Below are 27,088 nucleotides of genomic sequence, written 5' to 3'. Positions count from 1 at the left end.
CAAGGTAGAGAGTTAGAATTGTTTTTATTTTCATTGCCTTGTATTTTAATCGCATATAAAAAAAGTTTCACACCCAACTTGTGTTTGAAGGCAGTGATGCGCAATTGAATCAGAATTGAACAGACGCCCAGGCACTGACCTGGCAACAACTGGCTCACAGTTAATAGAACAAGAGAAATGTAAAGTGTGTGTTTCAGAAGTGAAGGGGGTCCGAGTACCCACACTGTGCTCTCCGCACCCACTGCCAACTGTATACTATGTACACATAATTAAACTTCCATACAAATGAGAACTGGGAAAGCCGAGAAGCACCTTCTCTAGCAGGCCTTACATGAAATGGTGCCAACGGGGCACAGGCCACTATTTACACAGACGGACTGTGGAGAAACGTAAATACGCCATTCTAATTGGAGAACGCCAAACAGCACACCACGGAGCCTGCCAACTGGGGCAGAGACGGAAGTGGAGATGAGCCAACGTGCTCTTTAGAGGGCAAAACCTTCAACATAAAAGATTACCAAAAAAAAAATAATAATACAAATAAAAAGACGACGCCTTTCCACAGGGGGTGACGGCTGCAGATCACAGATAAAAATAATAATAATAATAAAATCTAATTGTGGGTTCCAAACTTAAAAACAGAAGAATAAAATCAATGTGAAGGACAGCAAGGCACCAAGGAAGCGATCAGGAAATGCTCAGCAGCACCGTGTCGAGACTTTAATGGGACTCCCGCTCATCAGCAGAGGCCAGCGTTTAGAAATAAATCACAGGCACTCTGAGGGCCCCGAAACGCCACTCGAAGATCTGCACTCCAATTATCTCGAGAGGACGTCATCCGTTAGAGAGACGACTCGGCTCGGGCCGCTCATCTGCTACTCGTAAGTGGACAGGCCACCGGCGGGACGCAAGACCAACGGTCACCGAGTCTGTGAAGCCGGCACTCTGCCAAGCGGCACATCTGCTGTTTTTCTATCGGATGTTCTGGAATGTCTGTGGAGAAGCTTTAGGAAGAAGCACCAAAAATAAAAATTAAAAAATGGCCGCTCCCTGACTAAACTCTCACATGAAGTGGCAAGAAAAGCTGACGGCGAGCCATCAACCTAAGCACAGCCGGGCAGATGACCGTCCACAGCAGGTGGAGACGAGTCGGTCCCGAGCTCTAATGGAGACCCCGTCTCTCCAAACGCTTTCTCGGCAATACAAAGGTGTTCTGTGCACCACCACAACAACACGCAAATGGAAAACAGTTAAGGGGGACACCGTGAGACGTGGAGGGCAGGCCTGAAGAGGACAGCGAGTGACACCTCGTCTGAAGTGTCCTTCAGGTTACACGACTGCAGTGCTGCCCCCTCCAGGAGGAAGTCTTCAGTTTGTGCTCAAAGCTGAACGGTCAGGCCTTTCACTACAGGAGCCGCACCAGTCTGGGGCTCACTGGTTTACAACTTAACGGTGGGCAGAAAAGAAGGCAGGAAACCTTCCTGCTAACCGGCTGTTAGAGCACATGCACAACAAACGCAAGACGTGTAACAGGAGGTTGGCGCGAAGTGCCAGGCACGATTCCGTTCTGTTCAGTTGTTTCATTTCACCTTCATAGAAAGTTTGAAATCCGAACCAAAAAAGCGGACTTGTGACGGTCTGAAAGCAACGGCTCAAAACGTTTTCAGTCGAACTGTGTGGGGACGCGTCGGCCTGGTGATGGTAACTGTCGAGTGTCCTTGTAGAGACGAGACGCTTCCTCCGTTGAAAAAAAGACACAAAAGTATAACAGGAGGAAAGGAAAACAACAAAAAAGCGCAAACCAAAAAGCCTCTCCTTCAAACCCAAACGAGGACTTTAAGGTGCGCCGATCAAAGGCAAGCAGCACCAAGCAAACGGGAGTGCACTGGAACGCCAACTCTGACTACCTCAAGTCGTGAACGATGAAGCTTAGTTTTTACATTTTTTCGGTTAAAACAAACGGTTTGGAGCTGCAGCCCCCTTAATACTGTGAGCACACATTCGACACGAGACACAGCAGCCTTCTGTACAAAATAAGAATCTCGTGTGCTGTGAGCGTACATCAAGCGCTGCCGCCGAAAAGAAGAACTCGGCTAAATTACAACAAACTGGACAAGCTGCAGACGAAAAAAAAATAATAAAAAATAAAAAGGTCGGGTTTTGCTTCCCCAGTGCAACAAGGTAAATTATTCAGAAACCGAACATTTACCGTAATGAAAGAAATGGTCTCAGGATAAACCTCCTGAGGTTTAAAATTTTTAATACACCATCAAAAAAAAAAAAAAATTTTTTTCAATTTTTTTTGGACTTTATCATAAAACTTGACACGGGGTGTGTGCTTCACAGTTCCAGCCAGGTAACTTCATCTTGGTGAGTCACTTGCTCAAAAATGAACCAAGGCAATCACGGTCTTTAGTTCTGCTTACAGTACTGCTGCTGCTTTACACAGACTGCCCTCTCCTTAGTAAAGGGTCTCCGCGTTACTGCTTCGGGGCCTCTTGATCTTTTCAATGTTTTTCAGAATCATGTCATGCAGTGTAACCTGCAAAAAAAAAAACAAAACAAAGCATAAGATGGCACTTAAATTACATCGGACACGAAATAGGAGTGGGCAGAGCTAAGGTGACACTGCCAAGCTCATTACTAGGATAAAAAGCAACGGGCTCAAGCTGCAGGGCCGCCATTACTACAAGACCATCTCTCAGTAAGCAGGAAGGCAACTTACATACTGGTTCCTTAGCTCAGAGACAATAATCTTCAGGCTGATGTATTCCTTCTCATCGATTTCCGTCACAGTTCGACGATAGTCCTCCTGGTGAGGAGAAGGGCAGGCGTCATTACCAAAAAGCATCACTAATAATCTATATATATAATTCACTAAGTCCATGGCAAGCAAGACAGAGCCCCGCCCGCCAACTCACGGAGCCCCGCCCACCAACTCTAAGACCATGGGATACGCACGACAGAGCCCCGCCTGTCAACAATTCACTAAGCAGCCAACCATGGCACACAAGACAGAGACCAGACCATAACACGCAAGACGCACGCAAGAGAGCCCCGCCCACCAACTCTAAGACCACGGGATACGCACGACAGAGCCCTGCCCGCCAACTCATGGAGCCCCGCCCACCAACTCTAACCCTCGCTCTCGAGGCACGCAGCACCTCACTAAACTCCGCCTCAGTCACTTTCGTCTCTGCTACAGTCCACATGCACCCCTGAGCCACGTTGACTTTTCATTGTTGTTTTCGGGTTCCGGACTACTTTTCTATATATAATCCACCAAGTTGCCCAACCATGGGTTACGCACGACAGAGCCCCGCCCGCCAACTCTAGCACTTACTATCACCGGTTGCATTAACAATCAACCTTTGTGGCGTCACATGCATGTACTTACACTGATGACAAATATGACAGCTCTTCCTCATGAACAAGATATCGTAAGACGGGAAAAACAGAACACCTGCAACATTACCTTCATATTGTTTTCCTTTTATTTCTGATCCCACAGATTAATATATAAAATTCACTAAGGCAGCCGACCACAGCAGGCAGGACGCAAGACACAGCCACGCCCACCAACTCAGAGCCCCGCCCACCAATTTTTTGGTATAAAATGTTTTATCTAACTGCCTTACCTTAACCTTTCTTATTTCTATTTGTCTGTTTTATTTCATTCTGTCTGTTACTTGTTATTAGATGCAACTGAGAAGGCAAATGTCATGTTTTCCTGTGTAAACATGACTAAATAAAGAAACCTAACCCTAAACCTAAACAGCCATGCGCACCAATGATTTCCACACGTGTTCAGTCTGTCCCTGTGCAGCGAGCGACACACACAGGCATGCGCGAGAGAGAGGTGGCTGGATGCATAAGGCAGAGAAGGCAGTTAAAGAATGCACCAGGCTTGATTTTGTTTTCACTTGCTATATTAAGCGTCACCAACGAAGACTCGCTACACCTTAATGAACAGGTACTGAGACTTATCCTTACCGACGAAGTAACTTCCACCAGCGTTGACTCCATTGTCACAGACGATCCTGCACTTCAACTTTCATTCCCCGAAGAATTTCTTAGCAGTCTTACTCCCACTGGCTTGCCTCCCCATAAACTCAGACTTAAAATTGGTTCAGTCGTCATGCTTCTCAGAAACCTCATGCCAGCAAGAAGTCTCTGTGATGGCACTAGACGAATTGTTACCAGCATTCACCGCAATGTGCTAGAGCGTAAAACAATCGCAGCTGCTACCTCACAAACTGTCCATATTCCCCAGATTTCCCTCACCCCATCAGATTCAAATTTGCCTTTTAATAATAAGGCACAGGGACAAACTTTCAGAAAGATGTGCCTGTATCTGCCAAAACCAGTTTTCAGTCACGGACAACTGTATGTTGCTCTCTCCAGAGTTCCATCTTTTCATTCACTCACAGTCGTATCCTCAAACCCACCCCATTTGGACAACTGTGTCTTTCAGAAAGTGTTCACCCATCAATAAATAATTATGTGGCGTATGCTACGCCGCAGGTTGGCTAGTAATAATAATTCTTTGCGTTTATATAGTGCTTTTCTCACTACTCAAATTGCTCAGCAATTGCAGGTTACGTTCCTTGCTCAAGGGCCTAACAGAGCAGAGTCCCTATTGGCATTTACAGGATTCGAACTGGCAACCTTCCAATTGCCAGTGCAGACCCCCAGCCTCAGAGCCACCACTCCGCCACTGACTTGTCCAGCAGTCTAAATCACATACAGTGGGTACAGAAAAGAATCCCCCCCTTCGAAATATTCCCTTTTTTTTGCTTTACAGCCTTAAATGAAAACACACAAACCAATATTTTTTCCAGCTTTACTTACTTACTGCAATCTCTAACATCCAAGTGAAAGAAATCACAGCTACAGTTCAGAAGAATTTTAAAAAGTTAGGAGAATGACTGACTAAAAAACAAGAAATCCTGAGATTAATAAAGGATCAGCCCCCCCATCGTCCTAAACTCCATCAGGTGTCAGTGACCCCCATTTCCATTGCGGTTACTGGCTTACATCCACCTGTGACCAGTTGTAATGAGTGTGATTAGTGAAGCTGTTCCTGGAGCATTCATTCCCTTGCTTGGCAGTGCCACTGACAGCTAACAACTGACTAGGGTGGCAAGCCATTTTCAAAAGATCTCAGGGATAGAGTTGTGGGCAGACATAAGGCAGGAGACGGAGACAGACAAATCTCAACGGCTTTATCAATCCCAAGGAGCACAGTACAGTCCATCATAAAGAAGTGTTTGGTACTACTAGGACCCTCCAAACTGGATGGAAGAGCAAGGAGGAAACTTGGAAGAGAAGCTACCAAGAGACCAATGGCCACTCTGAAGGAGTTACAGGATTTGATGGCAAAGACTGGTCATTGTGTGCATGTGACAGCAATTTCACAAGTGCACCACAATTGCGGCTTGTTCAGGAGGGTCACAAGGAAAAAGTCACTTCTCAAGAAAGGCCACATTAAGGCTCGTTTGAGCTTTCCCAGAATGCACCTTGAAGATTCTGATGCCAAGTGGAAAAAGGTCTTATGGTCAGATGAGACCAAAATCAAACTATCTGGCCTCAATACCAAACGGTATAACAATGCAGCTCACCATCCACAACACACAATACCTACAGTAAAGCAAGGGGGGGGGGGGGGGGGGGGGCAGCATCCTGTTGTGGGGGGGCAACATACCGTCAAATTCTTAAGGAAAACCTGGCTACCCTCTACCAGAAAGATGAAGATGGGAAGAATGTTCACCTTTCAACATGATGACGACCCGAAGCACACAGCAAAATGGAGCACACAGGGGCTGAAGGAGAAAAAAAGTGAATGTCCTGGTGTGGCCATCAGAGCCCAGAGCTAAATCTGAGGAAAAATCTGAAGATGGCAGACCACCAATCTGACCAAACTTGAACAGTTAAACTGTAAAGAAGAGTGGGGGGCAAATATTGAGTGGGCTCAATCTAGGTGTGCAGAGCTGATAGAGAAGAATCCCAACAGAGTCAAAGCTGTCATTAAAGCAAAAGGGGGGTCAACAAAATGACACTGACATGGGGGGGGGGGTGATCCTTTATTAATCTCAGCAGGTCTTGGTTTTGATTTTTTTTATCATTTTTCTGAAGTGTAGCTGTGATATCTTTCACTGGGATGTAAGAGGTTGCATTGAGTAAGTAAAGCTGGGAAGACATATTGGTTTGTGTGTTTTCATTTAAGGCTGTAAAGCAAAAAAGAATATTTCAGCCAATTAAATAACATGAAATCGGTATCGGCCTTAAAAAACCTGATCGGAGCATCCCTAGTAAGTGACACAGTACTGTGTAGGTCACTTAGCCTGGCTTTCCAAGTCCCGTTTACCAAGTTTGAATAAATGGCCGTGTTTATTAGTGCTTACCACATGAGGGTATTTTGCGATTTTAGACACGAGCTTGGCTCTTGTAATGTAGTATCTGCAAAAAAGTAAAATAATGGCTGGTTACTTGGTGAGAAAAAAACAATGATACTGAGGAAGGACAAACGAAACGAATTGACCCCCATAAAATAACGGCACTAAATAATCCAGATCATCACAGAAGTGAAGCAATTTAGTGAATCTAGAACTAAAAGGTTGATTCAAAGCAGGGCAGAGGTAATGAAGCGGTTGCATATTTTGATGCACACAAATTCTTTTTTAAATATTGATCACTTTGATAGAGTCGAGTTTAAAAATTCATTTCTCAATTAGCAGATTAAAACAATCAAGTCACCATGAAAAGGTTCCTCCATACCTTGCAGCTTTTCCATTTTGTAAACTAATTAATAAAACAGACATTTCCTACATTTGTGTGCAACTGAAAAGTAAAGAATTAAAACAAAGAGTGTCCTCTGCTCTCTTAGACTGTGCACCACATTTCTTGTAGAGCATCACACCAACATCGCTCCTGCTACACACACAGGCGGTGCAGTTATCCTGACGCACTCTACCCAATGGCGCTTAACAAACGGCAGAGACACTCGTGACTATTATCATACAATCAGATTTTTAAGAGTCAAGATACCGGAAGAGTCCACGTTCTGCTGCTGTCTTGTCAAGATACAGAAACTATTCGTAATTAAATTAGATAAACTTTATTAATCCCATGGGGAAATTCAGATGCATGCAGCAGCAGCAGGATATTTCTTTAACTTGATCTTTAACTCCAATGAATATTTTAGGGCATAGTCTCTGCTGTCTAATAAACTGGAATTTGTCCCATAATGCACACAAAATAGGAGAAACTACCACAAACATTTTTGTTATAAATGCATAGAAGCAAAAAGAATCAAGATTTGAATCATAAAATGTGGGATGTAAGTTGTTACTTGGTGTTTTTGTGCAGACCTTACTGATGAAACACCACATTTCTTTTAAATGTGACGCTGGTATTGTTGATGCATTTCAGGTGCTGACAATACGCACCATGTACCTTTAGCAAGTGTATTTGTGAAATAAGAAGCGTATGCGTTACGCAGATGTTTTAGTATTATAGTCCGTGTAATCACTCCACGATTTGCCTTAACATGTGACATACTAGTGCAATCACTTACCTCCCTCAGTCAAAGAGTGAAAGATCGGAGAGCTAACAGTTTGGCACACACCTTGAAATTTGGTCCAGGTAAGAAGCTGCTTCCCCTTCTACTGTTCGAAGTTCTGCCACTGTTTCCTCCTGTTAATTTCAGAGTATCAAGTTATTCATGAGATTCTTTATATCAGTGTATCAAATCTCCGTCACTCAGTCAGTCGAGGAGGCTTGAGAAAAACCACAAAATGAAGAGGAAAAAAACCGTTTACCATCTACAGTAAGTGCAGCTGCACGCTCCAAAAAAATGTTCTTACTTCATGAATAAAAAAAAAACATGGTTCTACTGCCCCACCACTGTGATTTACGTTTTAAAACTATTAGGGTCTTTATTACTACTTAGCTTTAAGCTCTGCAGTGTCACATCTCTGTAGAGCTTCACAATAAGCACCTTACATGCTATTATAATGTCTGCACATGCTGTGCTCCCTTTGAAGGGATCAACCAAGCCACAAAGCTGACCTGACTGGGTTTACTGGACTGGAAGGATCGCTTACCTGAATAGATACCCCAAAGTTGTTTCCATCTTCTATTCTGGGAATCAACAGCTGAACCCACATTTTAACCTGTTTTAAAAGAAAAGGTTTGAAGCCACTGCACGTGAAATGTATATGACGCTGACTCAATGACAATTGAAGAAACTTCCATTGCCATTTATTTCATCATCTGCATAGTTGGTATCACAAAACTGAGACAACTCATTTCAGATATCATGCTCAGGATTAAGGAGGACGTAAAATTCAACAGGATGTCATTTCTGAAATTCTTTGGCAGTCAGCTGGTACAGTTATAACTCTTGTGGGTAACTGGCTGTTATCACTTTATTTCAAAGCATGGAGAAAATATTTAGTTATTATTACTTTAGTTATCTTATATATAAAGCAGACTGTAACAATCTTGCGTTCTTGTATGTACGTTATCATCCAGTTGATACTTGGAACGTTTACTAAAGTGCTATCTGTCGGCTGAGTAGAAAGTTGACATATCTCTCTCTCTCTCTATATATATAAATATTATATATATATATATATATATATATAAATAAATAAATTCTTTGGATTTTTGTTTTTGATTGGCTGAGCTTTCAAAGTAGCAACTTCCTTTTAATATCTGATATGCCTTAACTAAACAGTAGTATTTCAGCAGTGACATTAAGCTTATTGGATTAACAGAAAATATGCAATATGCATCATAACAAAATTAGACAGGAGCATAAATGTGGGCACCACAACAGAGATATGACATCAATACTTAGTTTGAGCCTCCTGTTGCTCCTTTGAGCCGCTAGACGCTGTCCTCCTATAGCCTCTGATGAGTGTCTGGATTCTGGATGGAGGTATTTCTGACCATTCTTCATACAAAATCTCTCCAGTTCAGTTCAATTTGATGGATAGCCTGCTTCAAATCATCCCATAGATTTTCGATGATATTCAAGTCAGGGGACTGTGACGGCCATTCCAGAATATTGTACTTCTCCCCTCTGCATGAATGCCTTTGTAGATTTCCAACTGTGTTTTGGGTCATTGTCTTGTTGGAATATCCAACCCCTGCATGACTTCAACTTTGTGACTGATGTTGAACATTATCCTGAAGAATTTGTTGATATTGGGTTGAATTCATCTGACCCTCGGCTTTAACAAGGGTCCCAGTCCCTGAACTAGCCACACAGCATGATGGGAACCTCCACCAAATTTGACAGTAGGTAGCAGGTGTTTTTCTTGGACTGCGGGTGTTCTTTTTCCGCCATGCAAAGCTCTTTTTGTTCGGACCAAATAACTCAATTTTTGTCTCATCAGTCCAAAGCACTTTGTTCCAAAATGAATCTGGCTTCTCTAAATGAGCATTGGCATACAAGCAGCGACTGTTTGTGACATGAGTGCAGAAAGGGCTTCTTTCTCATCAACCCTGCCATACAGATGTTCTTTGTGCAATCTTCTCAGAAGATTCATTAAAGAATGGCATTAGTGTAGAATAGGAAGACTATGCAGTACCTTTCATTAATTTCTCTTTTAAGCCCCTTTTTGCTTATATACTTCCTAGGGCTTCCATTCTCCCCCCTCCTTCTTCCAATAAGCTGAAAATTTCAAACCACAAATTATTCAAAACAACAAAAGCAACTCACTGTGTTGCACTTTTCTATGAGGGTTCTGATCTCAGGCTTCACTTTCTCAATGAGTTCCACCAACTTGTTGTTACTCTTCATCATCCCACCAGGCATCACAAAGACTTTAGTACCTGAAGCAGTAAGAGACACCACTGCCTTACTTAAATGAATGTAAATGAGCAGAAATAAAAGCAAAAAGAGGAGAGTTAAGGCTGCTGGGAGCAGGAAGAAAACCTGGAAAGAAACCATTTACAAAAGCTAAAAAGGAGTAACACACGAAGACAACCTCATAATGGGTTCAACGAGCTTTAGTTGTGACCTTTTATCGGAAAGGTGGGCTTCCAATTCCCCCCCCCCGGCCCCCATTATTTTGCATCTGCATTTATTTATTTTTACTGCAACCAATTTCTTTACTGGAATAAATCTACTGCAATTAAAAGTCAATTTAAATCATGTCACATCTACATTAAACCTCTACAATAATGGTTGTGATTTTATCAAAGGAAATTAGTTATAAATGAAATATAGTTAAATTAAACCCTTTTTTTTTTATGTTATACAATATTTTAAAGAAACTACCCTTGCAATATTGGGTACAGGGGAGGAAAGGAGCCATGGACGGGGTGCCAGCCCATCACAGATTCATTCACGCACACACCCACCCTGAGTCTGGTAAGTTAATGTGCATTTGTAAAATAAGCATTAAAGTTTGTGTAGAAGAAACAAGGCTTTACCACTTAATTCAAACAAAAAAAATACTTATTAGAGATTGCTGTTGAGGGACTATATTTAGGATTTGTTGCTATTTCACACCATTGTTTGCACTTAAATTATGTACAATTAAAAAAAAAAAATAAAATCTTACCAAAGAAGTCAACCAAAATAAAGAACAATATGTATAAAAGGTACAAGCATATCTCTGAATACTAATGCTACCATTTTTGTTTGAAGCCTCACACTCTACACCAAAATTACTCTACGCCATCAGGGACAGGTTAAGCAAATCACGCCAGCTTAAGGAGTCAATGACTGGAACAAGAAACCAGTAACCAGTGTGCCAAAGCTTAAGGCACACTAACTTAAAAAAAATAAACTAAACAAGGATCTGAAAGACAGAATGGTCTCCTGTTAAAACAAGTAATGGTAACAAACAGCAACAGTCTAGATCAGGGGGTCACCAGCTCCAGTCCTGGAGGACCACCGTGGCTGCAGGTTTTCATTCTAACCCTTTTCTGAATGAGTGGCCCGTTTTTGTTGCTAATTAATTTCTTTTGAACTAATTGTAATTGATTTGCTATTGAGGACTCAGAACCCTTAATTGTGTTTTTTCCTTAATTAGTAGCCAAACAATAATGAGATACAAAATGAGCCAAAACAACTGGTGTCCATCATACAGTATCTGAAAATAAAGAAAGGTGAAGGTCTCAGGAATGTCAATCTGCTCAGGACCCCAAAACATTTTAACAGAGCTCTTACGACGAGAAAATCAGCAATTTCTGAAATGTCTGCTATTGCACAATGACGGCAGCAACAAACCATAGAATTAAAGATATAATTAAAGTTTGCAGCCCTGACTTAGGTGGTCTTCGGTTGGCTGGCAGACCAGTTTTACATGAGCAGCGTAAGAAAATCTACTCTGAGGAGTTCAGCTCATACTTGCCTTGGCAGTTTTCTTCAATATCTTCCTGCTTCCTCTTTTTTGCATTCTGTGGCTGTGATGTTATTAAAGACAGACACACAAAGAATAACGCATTGAAATAAGGAGGCACAAAAAGAACACGATAAAGCAAAGCTGAATACGCTTCACACATATCATACTAATAAAACTGACTTTTAATCCTTTCATAAATAAGCTTAAACAGAATCATTTTCAAATATGTCTTAACAAGATTGCTAAGCTCATTTAAAATCCTACTTCCCCAGCAAAGTAAAACAAAATCTACTTCACTATTCTTTACTCTTACAGTATTTACAGTATAACCTCCTTAACCTGACAGATTAAAACTCAAGAGTACGTCATCCTTTGCTCTTACAGTGAAATGGGATGTGGGGACCTGGCGGTCTTTCTGTAAATATAACTGTCAGTTTTAAGAACTCTTATATTTAAAATATAGAAATAAATTAAAAAAAAAAAGTAAGTAGATTCCACTTACGCCTTCTAGTCCATCGTGGCTGTTTGTGAGCAAAATAGGGTCAGGCACACTCAGATTAATTTCTGAATGGATTTCTTTCAAATCGAGAACATTTATCAGAGGATCCTTGAAAGAAAAAAAGCTGCATGATTAAATTCGAGCCAATAAATATAATAGATATATAAAATCCAACGTCTGTCTGTCTGTCCACTTTACTTAATGGATTTAGATTGGGTTGTTTTCTATAATTTTCTTCAACATTCTTGGTGATTCTGTGACTTCTCTCATCGCGCTAAGTATCACAGTTCGCTTGTGATACAGATAGAGATAGATAGATAACTTTATTAATCCCCAAGGGGAAATTCACATACTCCAGCAGCGGCATACTGATAAAAACAATATTAATTAGCGTGGTAAAACCACAGTACAAGTTAAAAAGTGCAAGGTGGAGAGTGCGAGTCAGGTATAACAGTCAATAACTTTATATAATGTTAACGTTTAACACACACAACCCAGTGGAATTGAAGAGTCACATAGTGTGGGGGAAAAACGATCTCCTCAGTGTGTCAGTGGAGCAGGACGGTGACAGCAGTCTGTCGCTGAAGCTGCTCCTCTGTCTGGAGATGATCCTGTTTAGTGGATACAGTGGATTCTCCATGATTGACAGGAGTCTGCTCAGCACCCGTCGCTCTGCCATGGATGTCAAGCTGTCCAGCTCCGTGCCTACAATAGAGCCTGCCTTCCTCACCAGTTTGTCCAGGCATGAGGCGTCCTTCTTCTTTATGCTGCGTCCCCAGCACACCACCGTGTAGAAGAGGGCGCTCACCACAACTGTCTGATAAAACATCTGCAGCATCTTATTGCAGATGTTGAAGGACGCCAGCCTTCTAAGGAAGTATAGTCAGCTCTGTCCTCTCTTGCACAGGCCATCAGTATTGGCAGTCCAGTCCAGTTTATCATCCAGCTGCACTCCAAGTTATTTATAGGTCAGTACCCTCAGCACACAGTCACCTCTGATGATCACGGGGTCCGGGATTTGTGCGAATCAGAGAGAGACACAGTGGGCCAAGGAGAGGGAGGGCCCACCTCACTCACGTGCCAGCCTTAGGGCATGTACCTTACCTCTGCTTAGCTAGCAAACGAGAGAACTACTTAACAGATTTAGATCAGGTTTTTTTCTACAATTTTCTTCAACATTCCGGTTTATTCTGTGACTTCTCTCATCGCTCCAAGAATCATAGATTGCCTGCAGGTGTGATATATTTGCGCTAATCCAAGACAGAGGCTGTGAGCCGAGGGGAGGGGGAAGTATGAAGTCAGAAGTGGGGAGCCAGGCAGGGCCCTCCTCACTCATGCGCCAGCCTCCATTCAAATTGCTCTACCTGTCGCCACGTGTTGGAGTGTACCTTGCCTCCGGTTAGCTGTTTGTTTATTGATATTTAAAGTTTCTCCCGTTTCTCTACTGCACGGGCAAAGGCATAAGTGACAGCTACTAAAACATAAAAAAAAAATTTTTTCTTGATTGATATATTGGGAATTATAAAGTATAAAATGCAAAATACAACTTATGTTGAAATAAACCAAACTTTGAGTGTCTCAAGAGGAATGGATACATAGGGAGAACATAAAAATCTGTACAACAGCAGGTCACTGCTCCCAAAATCGCTGGTCAATTTGTATTACTGGAATGTTTTCAAAATAACGTCCAAGTGGCACGTAGAGATCTTCAAAGTACTCCTGTCTGCCATGCTACTTAGTAACTTATTCAATTCACTTCTGGCCCTCTGTGTAAAGTATAACCTTATCAAGTTGGTAAATGTTTGCACCAAGTCCCTTGTTCCTGTCCAACAGCTACTGTACATTTTAAAGTAACACCCGCCATCTACACCATTAACTGCCTGCAGACAGATTAACACTCGGTTATGTGAGCAATTAATCTGCTTTGGCTTAAACTGTAAAGATTCCACCACTTCAGTCTTTCCCCCCTGCACATTCTCTGTAGTTTTGGACTACATCTCGTTATGCCCAGTTACTCTTTGCTGGGTTGTTTTATTTTTTAACTGCTGACAGGTGCTTTTTTGTAATGCAGCAAGTGTTCTGGTTCCATATAAAAGGACTGGGGTTTCAAAGAAGGCAGGGGATTCAAAGAAACCTTCAAGTTAGGTGTCATTGTCATATTGAGACCATCACACTTATCACAAATAACAATTCTAATTTTCAAAAACCAGACACAGTAAGTCAGTCTCCGACATGTTGGCCACCACTAAAACATACTGGGAAGTTAGTGACGCATGCAAGGCGAACAGCGGAAGAGAGACAGACCTGCACAGCATCATAAAGCACCACAGTATACTAACCTTAAGAAAATGGTCAAGCTCCAGTAACTTTTTGGGAAAGAAGTTTGCAACTAAGTCTTCTGCCTGAGGAAAAATAAGAATATAAATACCAGAGCTTAAAAAAAAAAAAAGTCCATTTGATCACCAAACCGTGTTGGCTACATTGTACTTTAGGAAGATCATCACAAGAAAAGTGAAACACGTTAAAGGGCATGGAGTATAACTTACCGCTTTCCTACCGATCACATTCACCTTTCACAAGTTTCCAGACTTTAAAATTAAATGAAAAATGCAGTACGTACAATTCAGGCAAAGTGGAAACGTTCATGGAATTCAGGAATTGTGTGCACCTTTCATTACAACCCATGGCTGCAGGGACTTTTATTCAAACTACATTTTTTTAATCTAAATCCGGGGAGTCCAACTCCCTCCGGTCCTGGTGGGCGGCAGGTTTTCATTCTAACCATCTTGTTAATCAGCGAGTCATTTTTGCTGCTGATTAACTTGTTTTGCCTTCGTTTTAAATGACATGACTCGGACCCCCTTATGTTGTTTCTTTTTACTTAATGAGCAGCTGAACAATAATGAGACACAAAACAAGACGCCACACGACCAGCTAACCTGAAAAGAAAGAAAAGTGAAGGTCTTGGTCACGTTGGTCGGCTCAGGTTACCTCAACATCTTGATGGTGGTCTTAGAAGAAAAAACAGGAAATCAACAGAGTGCTGTGGCAGAACGAGAGTAGCAACAAGTCCTGATATTCAATGACGGCTTTAATTAACAGCAAGAATCGGCTTCTCATTAACAGACTGGTTGGAGTGAAACAGGCTGGAGTTTGTCGTTCCAGTTTAGCTGGTCATCTGTCGGCTCATTTCTGTTTAATGAAGAAGCAAATCGATTCAGAGGACTGAATCCTTAAAAACAGGGCTATGAAAATGAAGGGGAAAGGAGTTGATTGGCAGTGAAAACTGATTAGGAAATGAGTGAGAATGAAAACCTGCAGCCACTGCAGCCCACCAGACCCGGAGTTGGACACCCCTGATCAAAATAGTTCCTCTGGTCCATTTTTAAATGCAATACGACCAGTTAAATTAAACACAAGACCGTATTCCCCAACAGTAAAGAACAAAACTTTACAATGTCCGGCTGAGGAATTTTAAACAACTTGCCGACTACCTTAAACTGTCTGACATCAAGTACAACACCAACAATGTAAGACATACAGAGCTTTGAAAAAGTATTCCAGCAGTTCTTCACACACAACTGGAACATAGAATTCTGATCAATCTGACTGGGAATTTTTATTTGTAAATGACCCTCTTTTTCACAGTGCTTCCCCTCAAAAAAAAAAAAAATTATAAACCGTTAAAAAAAAGTAAAATTCCAAAAACCAAAATCGCAACAATATACTGTAGAAGCATTCGTCCTCTTGCTCAGTACTTGGTTAAACACCTCCCTCAGCCATAATGGAGGAGGATGCCTACTTGCAAAATTGCTCCTGCCCTGCCAGGTAAGTTGGAGAATGGTGGCAGACAGCAATTCAGTGGTCTTGCCCCAGGTGTTAGATGGTGTTAAGGTCAGGGCTCTCTGACTAGGACCCTCACAATACACTTTCTTCATTTAAGCCACCCCAGTCAGTGTTGCTCTGGCACTGCACTGTGCTTTGGCTCACTGTTTTGTTGGCTTTGCAGTAGGACCTTCCCTAGTAGATGGGAGCAGGTTTTCCTTCAGGTCTTGTCTGTATTGAAAAGCATTCTTTTTTTTTTTTCCATGGCTCCACAATCCATACGAACCTCTACCTTCTCTGCTGTTCTTTTTCCAGTTTTCTGTGGTGACGATCTGTGCCATCACCACCTGATCAAAGTGCCATGCAGTCCTTACATTGATGGATTGAAGGTCAGAGGTCCACATGACCAGCAACACCTAATTCTTCCACATGAAGCCCAAAGACCCTGAGGACTGATTAAGACCACTGATGTTGGGTAGAATGCCCAGTGAGGGCTGGGTGGTCTCGTGGCCTCTGAGCTCCTGCAGAATTTTATTTTTCTCCAGCCATCTGGAGTTTTTTTTTTTTTTTTTTTTCTGTCCTCCTTGGCCATCAGACCGTACTTTATTCCTTGTTAATTAGTTAATAGTATTGCCTGGTTTTTAAATTTTTCTCTTTTTTCTTTCTTCATCCTGTAAAGCAGTGCTCCGCAACCGGTGTGCCACGGCACACTGGTGTGCCTTGAGCCGATACAGGTGTGCCGCGGTCAAATAAGACAATTTTCTAACTAAATAATATTTCAACGGTCCTCCTTAGAAACACAATAACGAGAATACGTGCAATGAAATATTTTCGTAAATAACCTTTTAAAGGTTTCATAATTTTATGTGTCATTTCTCTGAAATAATAAATCCCATCGCCTGGCGCCTGTCGCCTACGACGTAGGCCCTACGTAGTCGCCAGACAACTCCGTAGTATGCTTTGATAGGCAGAGTGCTCCGTGCCCTTACGTAGATTCAATTCAAGCCGACGTATTAGTCGTGCTACGTGGCATTCACTCGTCTTGCGACAGTAGTTATCATTCTTTACTATTAGTTGTGTTGCTGAATTGTGTATGGTTAACGTTCTTCGTGTGATTCATATTTAGTTTTATACCCCTTTAAATATGGATAAATATTTACGTGGAAAAGATTCGTCTTCACATACAGATGATGAAGAACCCAGCACAAGTGTTGCAAAAAAACAAAGAAGATTGTGAAAAGGAAGTACAACGAAGACTACATTCGATATGGATTCTCGTGGTGTGGTGACGAAACGGCTCCAAAGCCACAATGCATCATTTGCGGTGATCAGCTATCAAACGAGGCAATGGCACCCAGTAAACTAAATCGCCATCTAAATTCAAACCATCCCAGTTACGCCAAAAAAGACAAACAATATTTTCAGAGACGCTTAGAACAAAATCAAAAACAGAAGCAATTTATGAAATCGGCCGTTACGGTTTCTGAAAAGGCCTTAGAAGCTAGCTACCATGTTGCAAAATTAATTGCACGTCAGAAAAGACCACATACTATCGGGGAAACACTTATTAAACCAGCATGCATGGAAATTGTTCGACTTATGCTTGGGCCCAATGAAGTTAAGGAAGTGAATAAAGTTTCGTTGTCTGCCGATACTGTTAAAAGACGTATTCACGACATGTCAAGCGATATTTTAGGAACACTGATTAGAAAACTAATATTGGCTGAAAAATTTGCGCTTCAAATCGACGAATCAACCGATATTAAAAATAAAGCACAACTGATAGCTATTGTACGTTTCGTTGACGAGGACTTTATTAAAGAACATTATTTATTTTGTAAGGAGGTTCCAGAGCGAACTACCGGTGAAGAAATTTTCCGAGTAACCGATGATTTCTTCAAAATATATAATATTCAATGGAGCAATTGCATTGCTATTTGCACGGATGGCGCTGCGGCAATGACGGGTAGTAAAAAAGGTTTTGTCTCTTGTGTAAAACAAAAAAATCCTATAATACAAATTACACACTGCTGCATACATCGAGAAGCATTGATGGTCAAGAATTTGCCAGAGGAACTTTTGAACACGATGAATGAATGCATTAAAATCATAAACATAATTAAATCGAGAGCCCTAAATTCGCGAATCTTTGGAATACTCTGTGCAGAAATGGGAGCCGAATATGAATCCTTATTGTTTTATACTGAAGTTCGTTGGCTATCCCGAGGCAAAGTTTTGGCTAGATTGTTTGAGCTTCGCTACGAGGTGCGTGAGTTTCTTTTAGATCAAAATATGCCCGAACTATACCAGCGCCTCGATGATGATTACTGGATAGCCAAACTTGCATACATGGCTGATATATTCGAGCATCTGAATGAACTTAATAAAAAAATGCAAGGACGGAATGAGAATATATTGACGTGCTCCGATAAATTACAGGGGTTCAAAAAAAAAACTCGAACTTTGGCAGGAAGAGTTGCAAAAAGGATGTTTAGAAATGTACCAAAGGACCAACCATAGTACGACTGAAAACAAGCAATTAATTGTGGATTTGGCCCAACAACATTTAAGTATGCTTCAGCAGAAATTTGATCACTATTTTTATTCTATTAATACGGAACAATACGATTGGATTCGAAATCCTTTTGCAACCAATGCAATAAATTCTACGGAAGCACTGTCACTGCAAATTCGAGAGGAATTTATAGAATTAAGTAATGACGGGACGTTAAAACTTCATTTCACCGAAGTTCCATTAGATGTTTTCTGGATTTCCGTTAAGAAAGAATATCCTCGCATTTCTGACAAGGCCATCCTAACACTACTTCCATTTTCGACGACATATTCATGTGAGCAAAGTTTTTCAACTCTTGTGTTAATTAAAAATGATAAGCGGTCATGCTTAAAAGATCTTGACCAAGAACTTCGGGTTGCGCTGTCAAATATTGAGCCGAATATAAAACTTTTGTGTTCATTGAAACAAACGCAGGTATCACATTAATCAGTCATTATGTTATAATAATTATTAAGATTGCATAAAAGTAAAAATAGTATAGTTTTTATGTATGTATACTTATAATAAATGTATACTTATAATAAAAAATGAAAATTTATTGTAAAATTTGTGTATTAAATTAATATCTATATATCAGTGGCGTAGCTGGAGATCATGTTGCCCAGGGCGGTGAAAAATGTGACGCCCTAAAGCTGAAAAATAAATTGGAGTTCATGTTGTCCGGAGCGGTGAAAAATGTGACACCCCAAAGCTGAAAGAAATTTTTTTTGCGCCTCCTAAAAGTAACAAAAAAAAAAGGAAACAACAGTAGTTTGGACGCCTCTAAATAGCTGGCGCTCGGAGCGGACAAAACCCCGCCACCCCCCTGCTACGTCACTGCTATATATTTTGGCTTTTGATGTGCCGCGGAATTCTAGGAAGAACGTTGGTGTATCGTAGGTGAGAAAAGGTTGCGGAGCACTGCTGTAAAGCACTTTGAGCTTCATCATTTGTATGAAAACATGTGATAGAAATACATGTTGATGTTGTTTCCATCAATGTTGACCAGATTGCCAGTCCCTGCTGGTACATCTTTACACAGTGGATAGTGTTACTTGGCTGATACGCACTTCTAGATTTACTCCACACACACACACTACTGCTTAGAGTGTTCAAAACAACATCTTCCACTCTCATCAGACCACTAGATTTTCTGCCACATCTTTGCAGGATCTTCCAATTTACTTACAGGCAAGGACATTTTTTTCCTTCAGCCACAGCTTGTTCCTTCAAGTCCCTTTATAGTGCAAAGCCTTGGAAATTGTTGAGCTGTGAACATCCTCACTAATTACAGTCACTGATTTCTCCAACTCAGTCACAGTGGCCTCTCTGACAAATGCCATTCTTGTTCTGCAAAGACGTTTAGAGGGGTCGCCTGGCTGTCATTTCAAAATTCTTCCACTGATCTGAGCACCAAGGTCTCTTCACTGCCTTAGCGGTGGTCTTGTACCCTTCACCAGAACTGTGCTTCTCATAATTTTATTTTATAACTAAGGAGCTTATCCCCTGCTTGCTTCACTCGCCAACACCCCCGGCCTGCGCTATGCGCCAGAAACTTTACGTCTCTGCTGCTCGCATTGTGAAGAGGGGGGCTGAACACACCCCAAGGAGATGCGGTCACTCCTGTGAACCCCCCCTCTTAAAAGGTGATAGAATGGGAAACAAACGCAGTTTTTTTTTTTTTTTTTAACCTCCTTTTTGCTCGATCAGCTGCTGGTTTGCTGCTGCTGCCGTGCCTCGTGATCTTCATCTCGTGCAGCGCTTTGAACTTTTAAAAGCCTGTACAGCAGCTGTCCTACTCTTTGTCTTTTATTTCCAGCCCCAGGCGGGGTTCAATCTTTTGGCACAAAGTCTCCTCTCGCAGGACGCAAGTTCTTGATATTTTTTTAGTTTATAATTTAAAAATGGAAAAAGAATCTGAAAACCTAACAACATCACATTAAAGTTAGATAAATTTTGAAAAGAATGATTCCAAACATATATATGTAGGTTTTAAAATAAGTCCGATTTAAAGCGTGACAAAAAACGTGACGTAAAAATGTCACATAAAATTGTTGCACAGATACTGTAGATAGAGATTATTTTTGAGTGCCTCAAGTTAACAAAGGGTATGAAAACTTTCAAAATTGCAGTTTTAATTTTTTGTTATTTTATAAATTTTTGATAGATTTTTCAATTTGTTTCTTTGACTTGGTGAGATGTACACAGTTTTGTAGATAACCTGGAAAAAGTCTTACTTAAATATATTTTAGTTCAGAGTCTCAGAAAATAAAATCTGAAAACTGCTGAACACTTTTTCACGACACTGGAAATTCACAGATGTGGAAGCACATGGGCACACACTGTGTGAAAAGTAAACAGTGAGTCTCTTTATTTAAACAGCTCAGTTCACTGCTCATTTTAACAAGAATAACACAGCAAATACCTTTTTTTCCTTTAATTTTAGGCAGTACTGCCAACAAATGCGTGGGGTGGGAGGTAACTCTTTACTTTGTTTGTCACCTACCTCAGCTCCAACAGCAGGACCACAAATTTTATGGATTTGGAATTTAGTCTGGATAAAAACATCAGCTAAGTAAATGTACATGTAATGCCATTTCTTTACTTAATGTTTAAGTCATTTCTTTGCTCATGACTGAAACCCTCTTCTTTCAAGACCTCCTAAGGGTTCTCTAAAATAAACATTTCTGCCTCTGAAAAATGCAAGCAAAACTCTGCCAAAGCTAAAATGCTGCATCTGGCAGGAAACTAGAGAGACCTCTAGTGGCGATTATACACCACTGCTGTATGCTCTGGAAAATGCTCAAATAGGGTTCTAAATGACAAAAATGATGTTGTTAACTTAAGTACAAATTAGAATCATTTTATTCTGGTGGAAAAGGAAGCCAAAACTTTGAATTTGTGGAAACTAATTAAATCTGGATGAATTGACTGAAATTATCAAAAAGTAACCTTTACTTTATATAGCCACCTCACATTCTTGCAAGTACACAGATATGTTACAATGGAGTACTACACAGTGAACTACACGGTGAACACAGTACCTTCAAATCAAATGGTACAATCTCTCTCTATATAGATATATCTATCTCCCTTATATTATATATATATATATTTATATATATATATATATACACACACACACAGTAGAACCTCGGGTCACGAATATCTCGGACCACGTACAAATCGGGTTACGACCAAAAAGTTCGCCAAACTTTTGCATCTGTTCACGACCACACACTCGGGTGACGAACAAGCCAGTTTCCCTTCTGGTTCGTATGCACCGACAATTTCTGTACATGTTCAGTCTCTCCCTGTACAGTACATTGTTCTCAGTCAGATGTGTATCGCACAGAGGGACTTTGTGGTATAGCAGGTCCACAGCTCACGTTTTAAATAAATAATTGCCGTGCTACAGCTGCCACATCCTCTTCATAAATAGAGGCGCAAGGCGGCTAAAGGGAGGAAAAAGAAAAAGACGGAGGTTGCGGAGTGAGGAAGTAAGCAGGACGCAGTGTGGAAAGAACCGGTGTGAGCGAGCGCGTGTTCACAGGCAGACAGCTGGACAGTGAGCCCAAGCAGGAGTGTTTGACTGACACTTGGTGGGGCAGAAGGTGCAGTGACCAGAAGAAGGACGGCTGGCTGTGTAAGGCCAAGAAGGCAGCGGGGGTCACCAGTTAAAGAATGCACCGGGCTTGTTTTTAAAGAGATGGATTCGAGCATTGTTTTAACCTCATTGTATTTAACGAAGACTTTTTTCTATTGGATTTTAACTTCCACTTCACTTCTGTTTTTATGGGATTATTTATTTTTTGAAGGATTCTGAAAGCACTGCACTTTATTTAATTTGGACTTTGTTTTTGATTGTTGTTTTGTTGATTTTAATAAAAGCACTTGACACTTTTTGCACCATCCCCTTGCTCCATTGTACAGTAGTGCCATTAACCGACGGTGACGGGTTTAAGGGCTCCTGAAAGCGAGATGGGAGCATGCAGCAAACCCGCATCGTCACAGACTTTACCTCAAAACTGTAATCTCCTTTGCACCCAGTTCCTCCTCACTTCCATCATGCCAGAACTCGACTCATGCAAGGTTAGTTTTCTTGGTTGTTTACGGCTAGTTTTTGTATAAATTACGGATTTTTCAAATTTAAATTTTTTCTCTGTGCTTAAAACGAATGAAAAAAAAAGTGTTTACAGCAAGCGGTTCTTAAGGCTGTTAGCGTGAACTCTTGCAATGTTAGTTTTCTCTGTTCAAGGTTTTCTCAGTGTTATTCAATGTTTTTACATTTAGTTTACTATTACACTGTGCATTCTATGGTATAATTAACTATTTTTGTGGTTAAAAATCTTTAAAAATATATATTTACATACAGTTCGTATGGTCCAGAATGGATTAATTGTATTTGCATACAGTCCTATGGGGGAAATTACTTCGGGTCACAACCAAACCGGGTTGCGACCAGTGTTTTGGAACAAATTACAGTCGTGACACGAGGTTCCACTGTAATTATTATATATATATGTATATACACACACTAGCTGAATACCCATGCTTCGATACGGGATAGCAACAGGAAAAATGCATTCTAAAATATACATAGGTTGCAGGTCTGAACATTTCAGAGATGTACGGAGGCTTGGTGCGGTAGGGGTCACTGGTCTGCGTCATGGTGTATGGCTTGAACCTCCGCCAGCTATTACAGATGTGGCTAACAATGTCAACCTGCATCTGAGCAGCCAGAGAGGCGGTGCTGTGCACAAGGTGGGCCAGCGAGGAGAACAGGCATGCGCCATAGCCGCTCATTCGCACCACACAGTGGGGGGACCATTACTTCAACAATACAAATCCTTTCTTCCTCGGTCATAAGTTTTACGGGTTTATTTACAGAGGTATAAACTTTAAATAGAGTAATTTGTGAAGAAAGTATGATAAAGAAAAAAAGAAGTATGAAAATCAAAATCTTCAAAAAAAAAAAAAAAAAAAAAAATTTTGCTTTAATATACCTTGGAATAACCTAACTAAATTATTTTAAAAAGATAAAAAAAAGTGGCAAATCGAAATTTGAAAATATCAAAACAAAACTTGTACTCTTCAGAAAAATGAAAGTATTTTTAATGTACTTTAAAGAAATTTATTTTAGAAAGAAATGGAGTGAACAGGCCTAAAAAACTAAGAAATTTCATGCATGGACCATGAAATTTTTAAAACTGTTTTTTAGCGAGCATCTATGGGCCAAGGGTAACCTACATTCCAAAGTTCAAGTCCCAAGTCCTCAGGGTTCGGGAGATGTAATGATGAGTGAGTCAGTGGTATTTGGCTTTTATATTATATATATATATATATATAAGTACTCACTTTTGTTGCCAGCGGTTTAGACATTAATGGCTGTGTGTTGAGTTATTTTGAGGGGACAGCAGATTTACACTGTGATACAAGCCGTACACGGACTACTTTACATTGGATCAAAGTGTCATATCTTCAGTGTTGTCCCATGAAAAGACAGAATAAAATATTTACATAAATGTGAGGGGTGTACTCACATTTGTGATATATATATATATATAGATATATATATATATATAAAATCCAACAAGAAAACTACTTAACGGATTTAGATCTGGCTTTCTTCTATAATTTGCTTGAACATTCTGGTTGATATGGTGACTTCTCTGCGGTGAGTTGGCACCCTGCCCAGAATTGGTTCCTGCCTTGCGCCCTGTGTTGGCTGGGATTGGCTCCAGCAGACTCCTGTGACCCTGTGTTCGGATTCAGCAGGTTGGAAAATGGATGGATGCATGGTGACTTCTCTCATCATGTGAAGTATCACAGTTTGCTTGTGGTTTCCAATTTATTTGCGTGAATCCAATAGACATGCACTGGACCGAGGTTTTGGGGCCTCCTCACTCACGCGCCAGCCTCAGGGCGTACCTTACCTCTGCTTAGCTAGTGAATCAGAGAACTACTTAACGGAATTTATTGGGGTTTTTTTCTAGAACTTCTTTGAACATCCCGGTTGATTTATCAACTTCTCTCATCGCACTAATAATCGTAGTTTGCGCTAATCCAAGACATAGTCTGCGGGCCAAGGAGAGGGGGGACACGTGATGTCAGGAGTGGAGAGCCAAACAGGGGCCTCCTCACTGTTATTTTTCACTAATATGCGGGTGGAGCCGTGGGGGACGGCTAGTAATAATAATAATTTAAAAACTCTTGATTTGAAATATAATTTTAACCTGATTTATCTTGGCTGCCTCATAACAAAAAGCAGGTTATACCTTCTTCTAATTTTCTTAAAATGCTCCTAAGGAAAAATTCTTTTTAAAAATATGAAAACTTAATATTCACATTTTTAAAAGTACATAAAGTAAGAACAGTTAAACAGATAATTAGCATAGCAAAAATAGAGAATAAACAATTTTACTTACTTCACTGGAGATCCGTTCTCTGAATGCAGAAACCTGGAGGGGTAAGTTAGAATAAAACAAACAAAAAAAAAAAAGTTAATGACTCTCTCATATGATGCAATATATACTCAAAATGCAATTGGCATTTATTTCTGCTCCGTACACCCGGACAACTCCGAGTGGAGAAGGACCTCATCTTGCCCTTTTAACACAAAGTGATCGACTCTGAAATCTGACAAAGCTTCAGCAGGTTACCAAACATGTAGTTACAGTTTTTGAGGCGAACTTCAATGATCTGGGAAGTGTGTGTCACAGGGTGACGTTAAAGGAAGTGGAAATCACCTCAGCTGATGACACACACACACACAGGACTTAACTTCAGTAAATCAGGGAGGATGGATGCTTTAAACACCCACACATATTGCTCTAGAAATCCCATTCTTCCCAGTACCATGTGTCCTTTTAATAAGGAATACTAAAGATAATACATTTCAAGAAATGTACGAGTTATTCCTATCAATCATGTAACCATTTTACATAAAGCACACTTCTAAAACTGCAAGGAGTCCTTAGGAAAGAATCTGTTTTCAAATGATGTAAACACTTTAGATGTATGTCTGTGTAAATGTTGGCCTGCCTTGTCTCTTATCCGATGGTTTTATTTTATTTCTGTCTGTCTGAGAAGACAAGTTCCTTGTGTAAACAGGACTAAATTGAAACCTTGAACATATGGCTGCCAATTCTCTATTGTACAATGTATGGGAAACTTGTTGGAATCCCCTCACTGGACTACACTGCACTGCCCATTCATTCTTCTATTTTAAGAACACGTTGCAACAAACAGGGGGCTCGTCTACAGGTCCATGAATGATCCAAAAATCTTTGACTTCTGAATTAAATAAACCACAAACATTTTGGAAAAGATACACAGCTACCATACCGTAATGAGACTTGGTTCATAACAATTTCAACATAACATTCTAAAATCAGAGTTCCGGGTGGTGGTGGGTGGGTGGGGGGGGGGGTTACAAAACCCATCTCAGTATAATTCAGGAGCCGACCCTGAATTTCACAACCAGCACTCACACTTAACTCATTTTAACTTCATACGTTTGTGACAAGAAACCACACAGGACATGGTGACACAATTCTGGACCCCTGTTATAACACAGGGCGACTCAAAATTATGTTAACATTTGAATGGTGGAAACAATTTATTCACAAAACATACTTCATTATGTGCAAGATGATTTACAGGAATGTCTCAACCTGTTCGCCATCATATGCGGCACATAAATTGTCCACAAAAATTGTATACAAGTATATACATAGCAGTACCATTAGTGTTAACAGAATTTTGACTCACCCTGTATATACCTTAATACTTAAGTGAATAAGCATACCGTTTTCTGGCTAGGAGACAATATAAATACATGATAAAAGCGAGCAATGTTAAAATTAATAAAAAGTTATATAATGATACAACTGAAGAAACATAAATTAAAGCCTAGCACTCCTGGTGATGAGTACAGCTCATTGAAGTGAAGAGTACGAGTGCTGGGACCCAGATGAGCATATTAAGGGTGACGTTGGGGACAAGTTTACAGTACATTGCTGCTGACCTCTTATGTTATGTTTATTGCTGATGGACCCACTCAGCTTGACCCCCCCACTAAGCACCTGCTAAACTCTACTGGCTTCACCACCGGTGCCAAGCCGTTAAACGGGTACTCTGTAGGCTCTGTAGGTTGTGTTGCTACCACGGGGTCCAGACGTAAAGTTTTCAGGCGGCCAAAACTCATAGGGGGACAAGGAGTTCAGTTTATTGTGTGTTTTTACAAGGCGCCCGATACTCCATGGGGTCCCACGGTGGGCACTGCTAAAATACAGTGTCCTCAGTGACTGAAAACACCGCCGGTGTTAATTCGCTTAGTGGTAGGATGAGCACACTTGATGTCCACCTAAACACATGCTGCCAGCCACCGCCGTGGGCAGCGAGTGTGATGGTAAGCGTATGCTCAGCGAGACAACGGCGTCCTTACGAGAGGCTAATACTCAATGGAACAAGCAACGAGACAAAGCAGTCACGGCACCCCAAGGTTCACACCAACGCCCGACACAGTGAACACCAAAAACGCCGCGAGTAAGACGCGGCCCTCAATGGACGGCATAATACAAGAATAGCTCGGGGAAGAAAGCCGGCTCAACTGGGCCTCGGAACATCGACGGCTACCAGTCTACCCTCCCGTGTGGTCGCGGCTCTTTGTTTACCTTGGATTTGATTTCATTGTCCACTTTGAGAAGAGAAGACATCCTACCACTGGATAACTGTGGTCAAGTCACAGCGCGGAGCGGAACGCTGACAGCAGAAGAACCCGAAAGCGCGAAGAGGCCACAAGGAGCCAATGTGGGAACAAGAGATGACGCGTAAAGACTGCGC

The 27,088-nt window shown here is 41.0% G+C and overlaps 1 protein-coding gene across 1 annotated transcript; it reads right to left on the bottom strand.

Annotated features, from left to right (window-relative positions):
• Positions 1 to 27,088, bottom strand: psme3 (proteasome activator subunit 3). The gene is made up of 11 exons (XM_028818796.2): positions 26,920 to 27,088; positions 24,670 to 24,702; positions 14,202 to 14,264; positions 11,866 to 11,970; positions 11,373 to 11,424; positions 9,731 to 9,843; positions 8,106 to 8,174; positions 7,628 to 7,695; positions 6,405 to 6,459; positions 2,726 to 2,812; positions 1 to 2,542 (listed from the first exon to the last, which is right to left on the bottom strand). Exons 1-11 carry the CDS (start codon positions 26,959 to 26,961, stop codon positions 2,462 to 2,464), a joined length of 768 nt encoding a protein of 255 aa, XP_028674629.1. The 5' UTR covers positions 26,962 to 27,088; the 3' UTR covers positions 1 to 2,461.

This window comes from Erpetoichthys calabaricus, chromosome 14, assembly GCF_900747795.2.
Source record: "Erpetoichthys calabaricus chromosome 14, fErpCal1.3, whole genome shotgun sequence".
In the NCBI taxonomy this organism is placed as follows: Eukaryota; Metazoa; Chordata; class Cladistia; order Polypteriformes; family Polypteridae; genus Erpetoichthys; species Erpetoichthys calabaricus.
Note: the sequence above shows the minus strand (reverse complement) of the source record. Positions and strands in the feature narration are given on the sequence as shown.

What these genes read in the sequence shown, in the direction of transcription:
- psme3 (XM_028818796.2), bottom strand. Translation starts at nt 26,961, where the DNA reads ATGTCTTCTCTTCTCAAAGTGGACAATGAAATCAAATCCAAG. An exon ending in GCCACGATGGACTAGAAGGC is followed by an intron (nt 11,425 to 11,865) that starts GTAAGTGGAATC and finishes ATAACATCACAG; the next exon opens with CCACAGAATGCAAAAAAGAG. An exon ending in CTGAGCTAAGGAACCAGTAT is followed by an intron (nt 2,543 to 2,725) that starts GTAAGTTGCCTT and finishes TTTTTTTTGCAG; the next exon opens with GTTACACTGCATGACATGAT.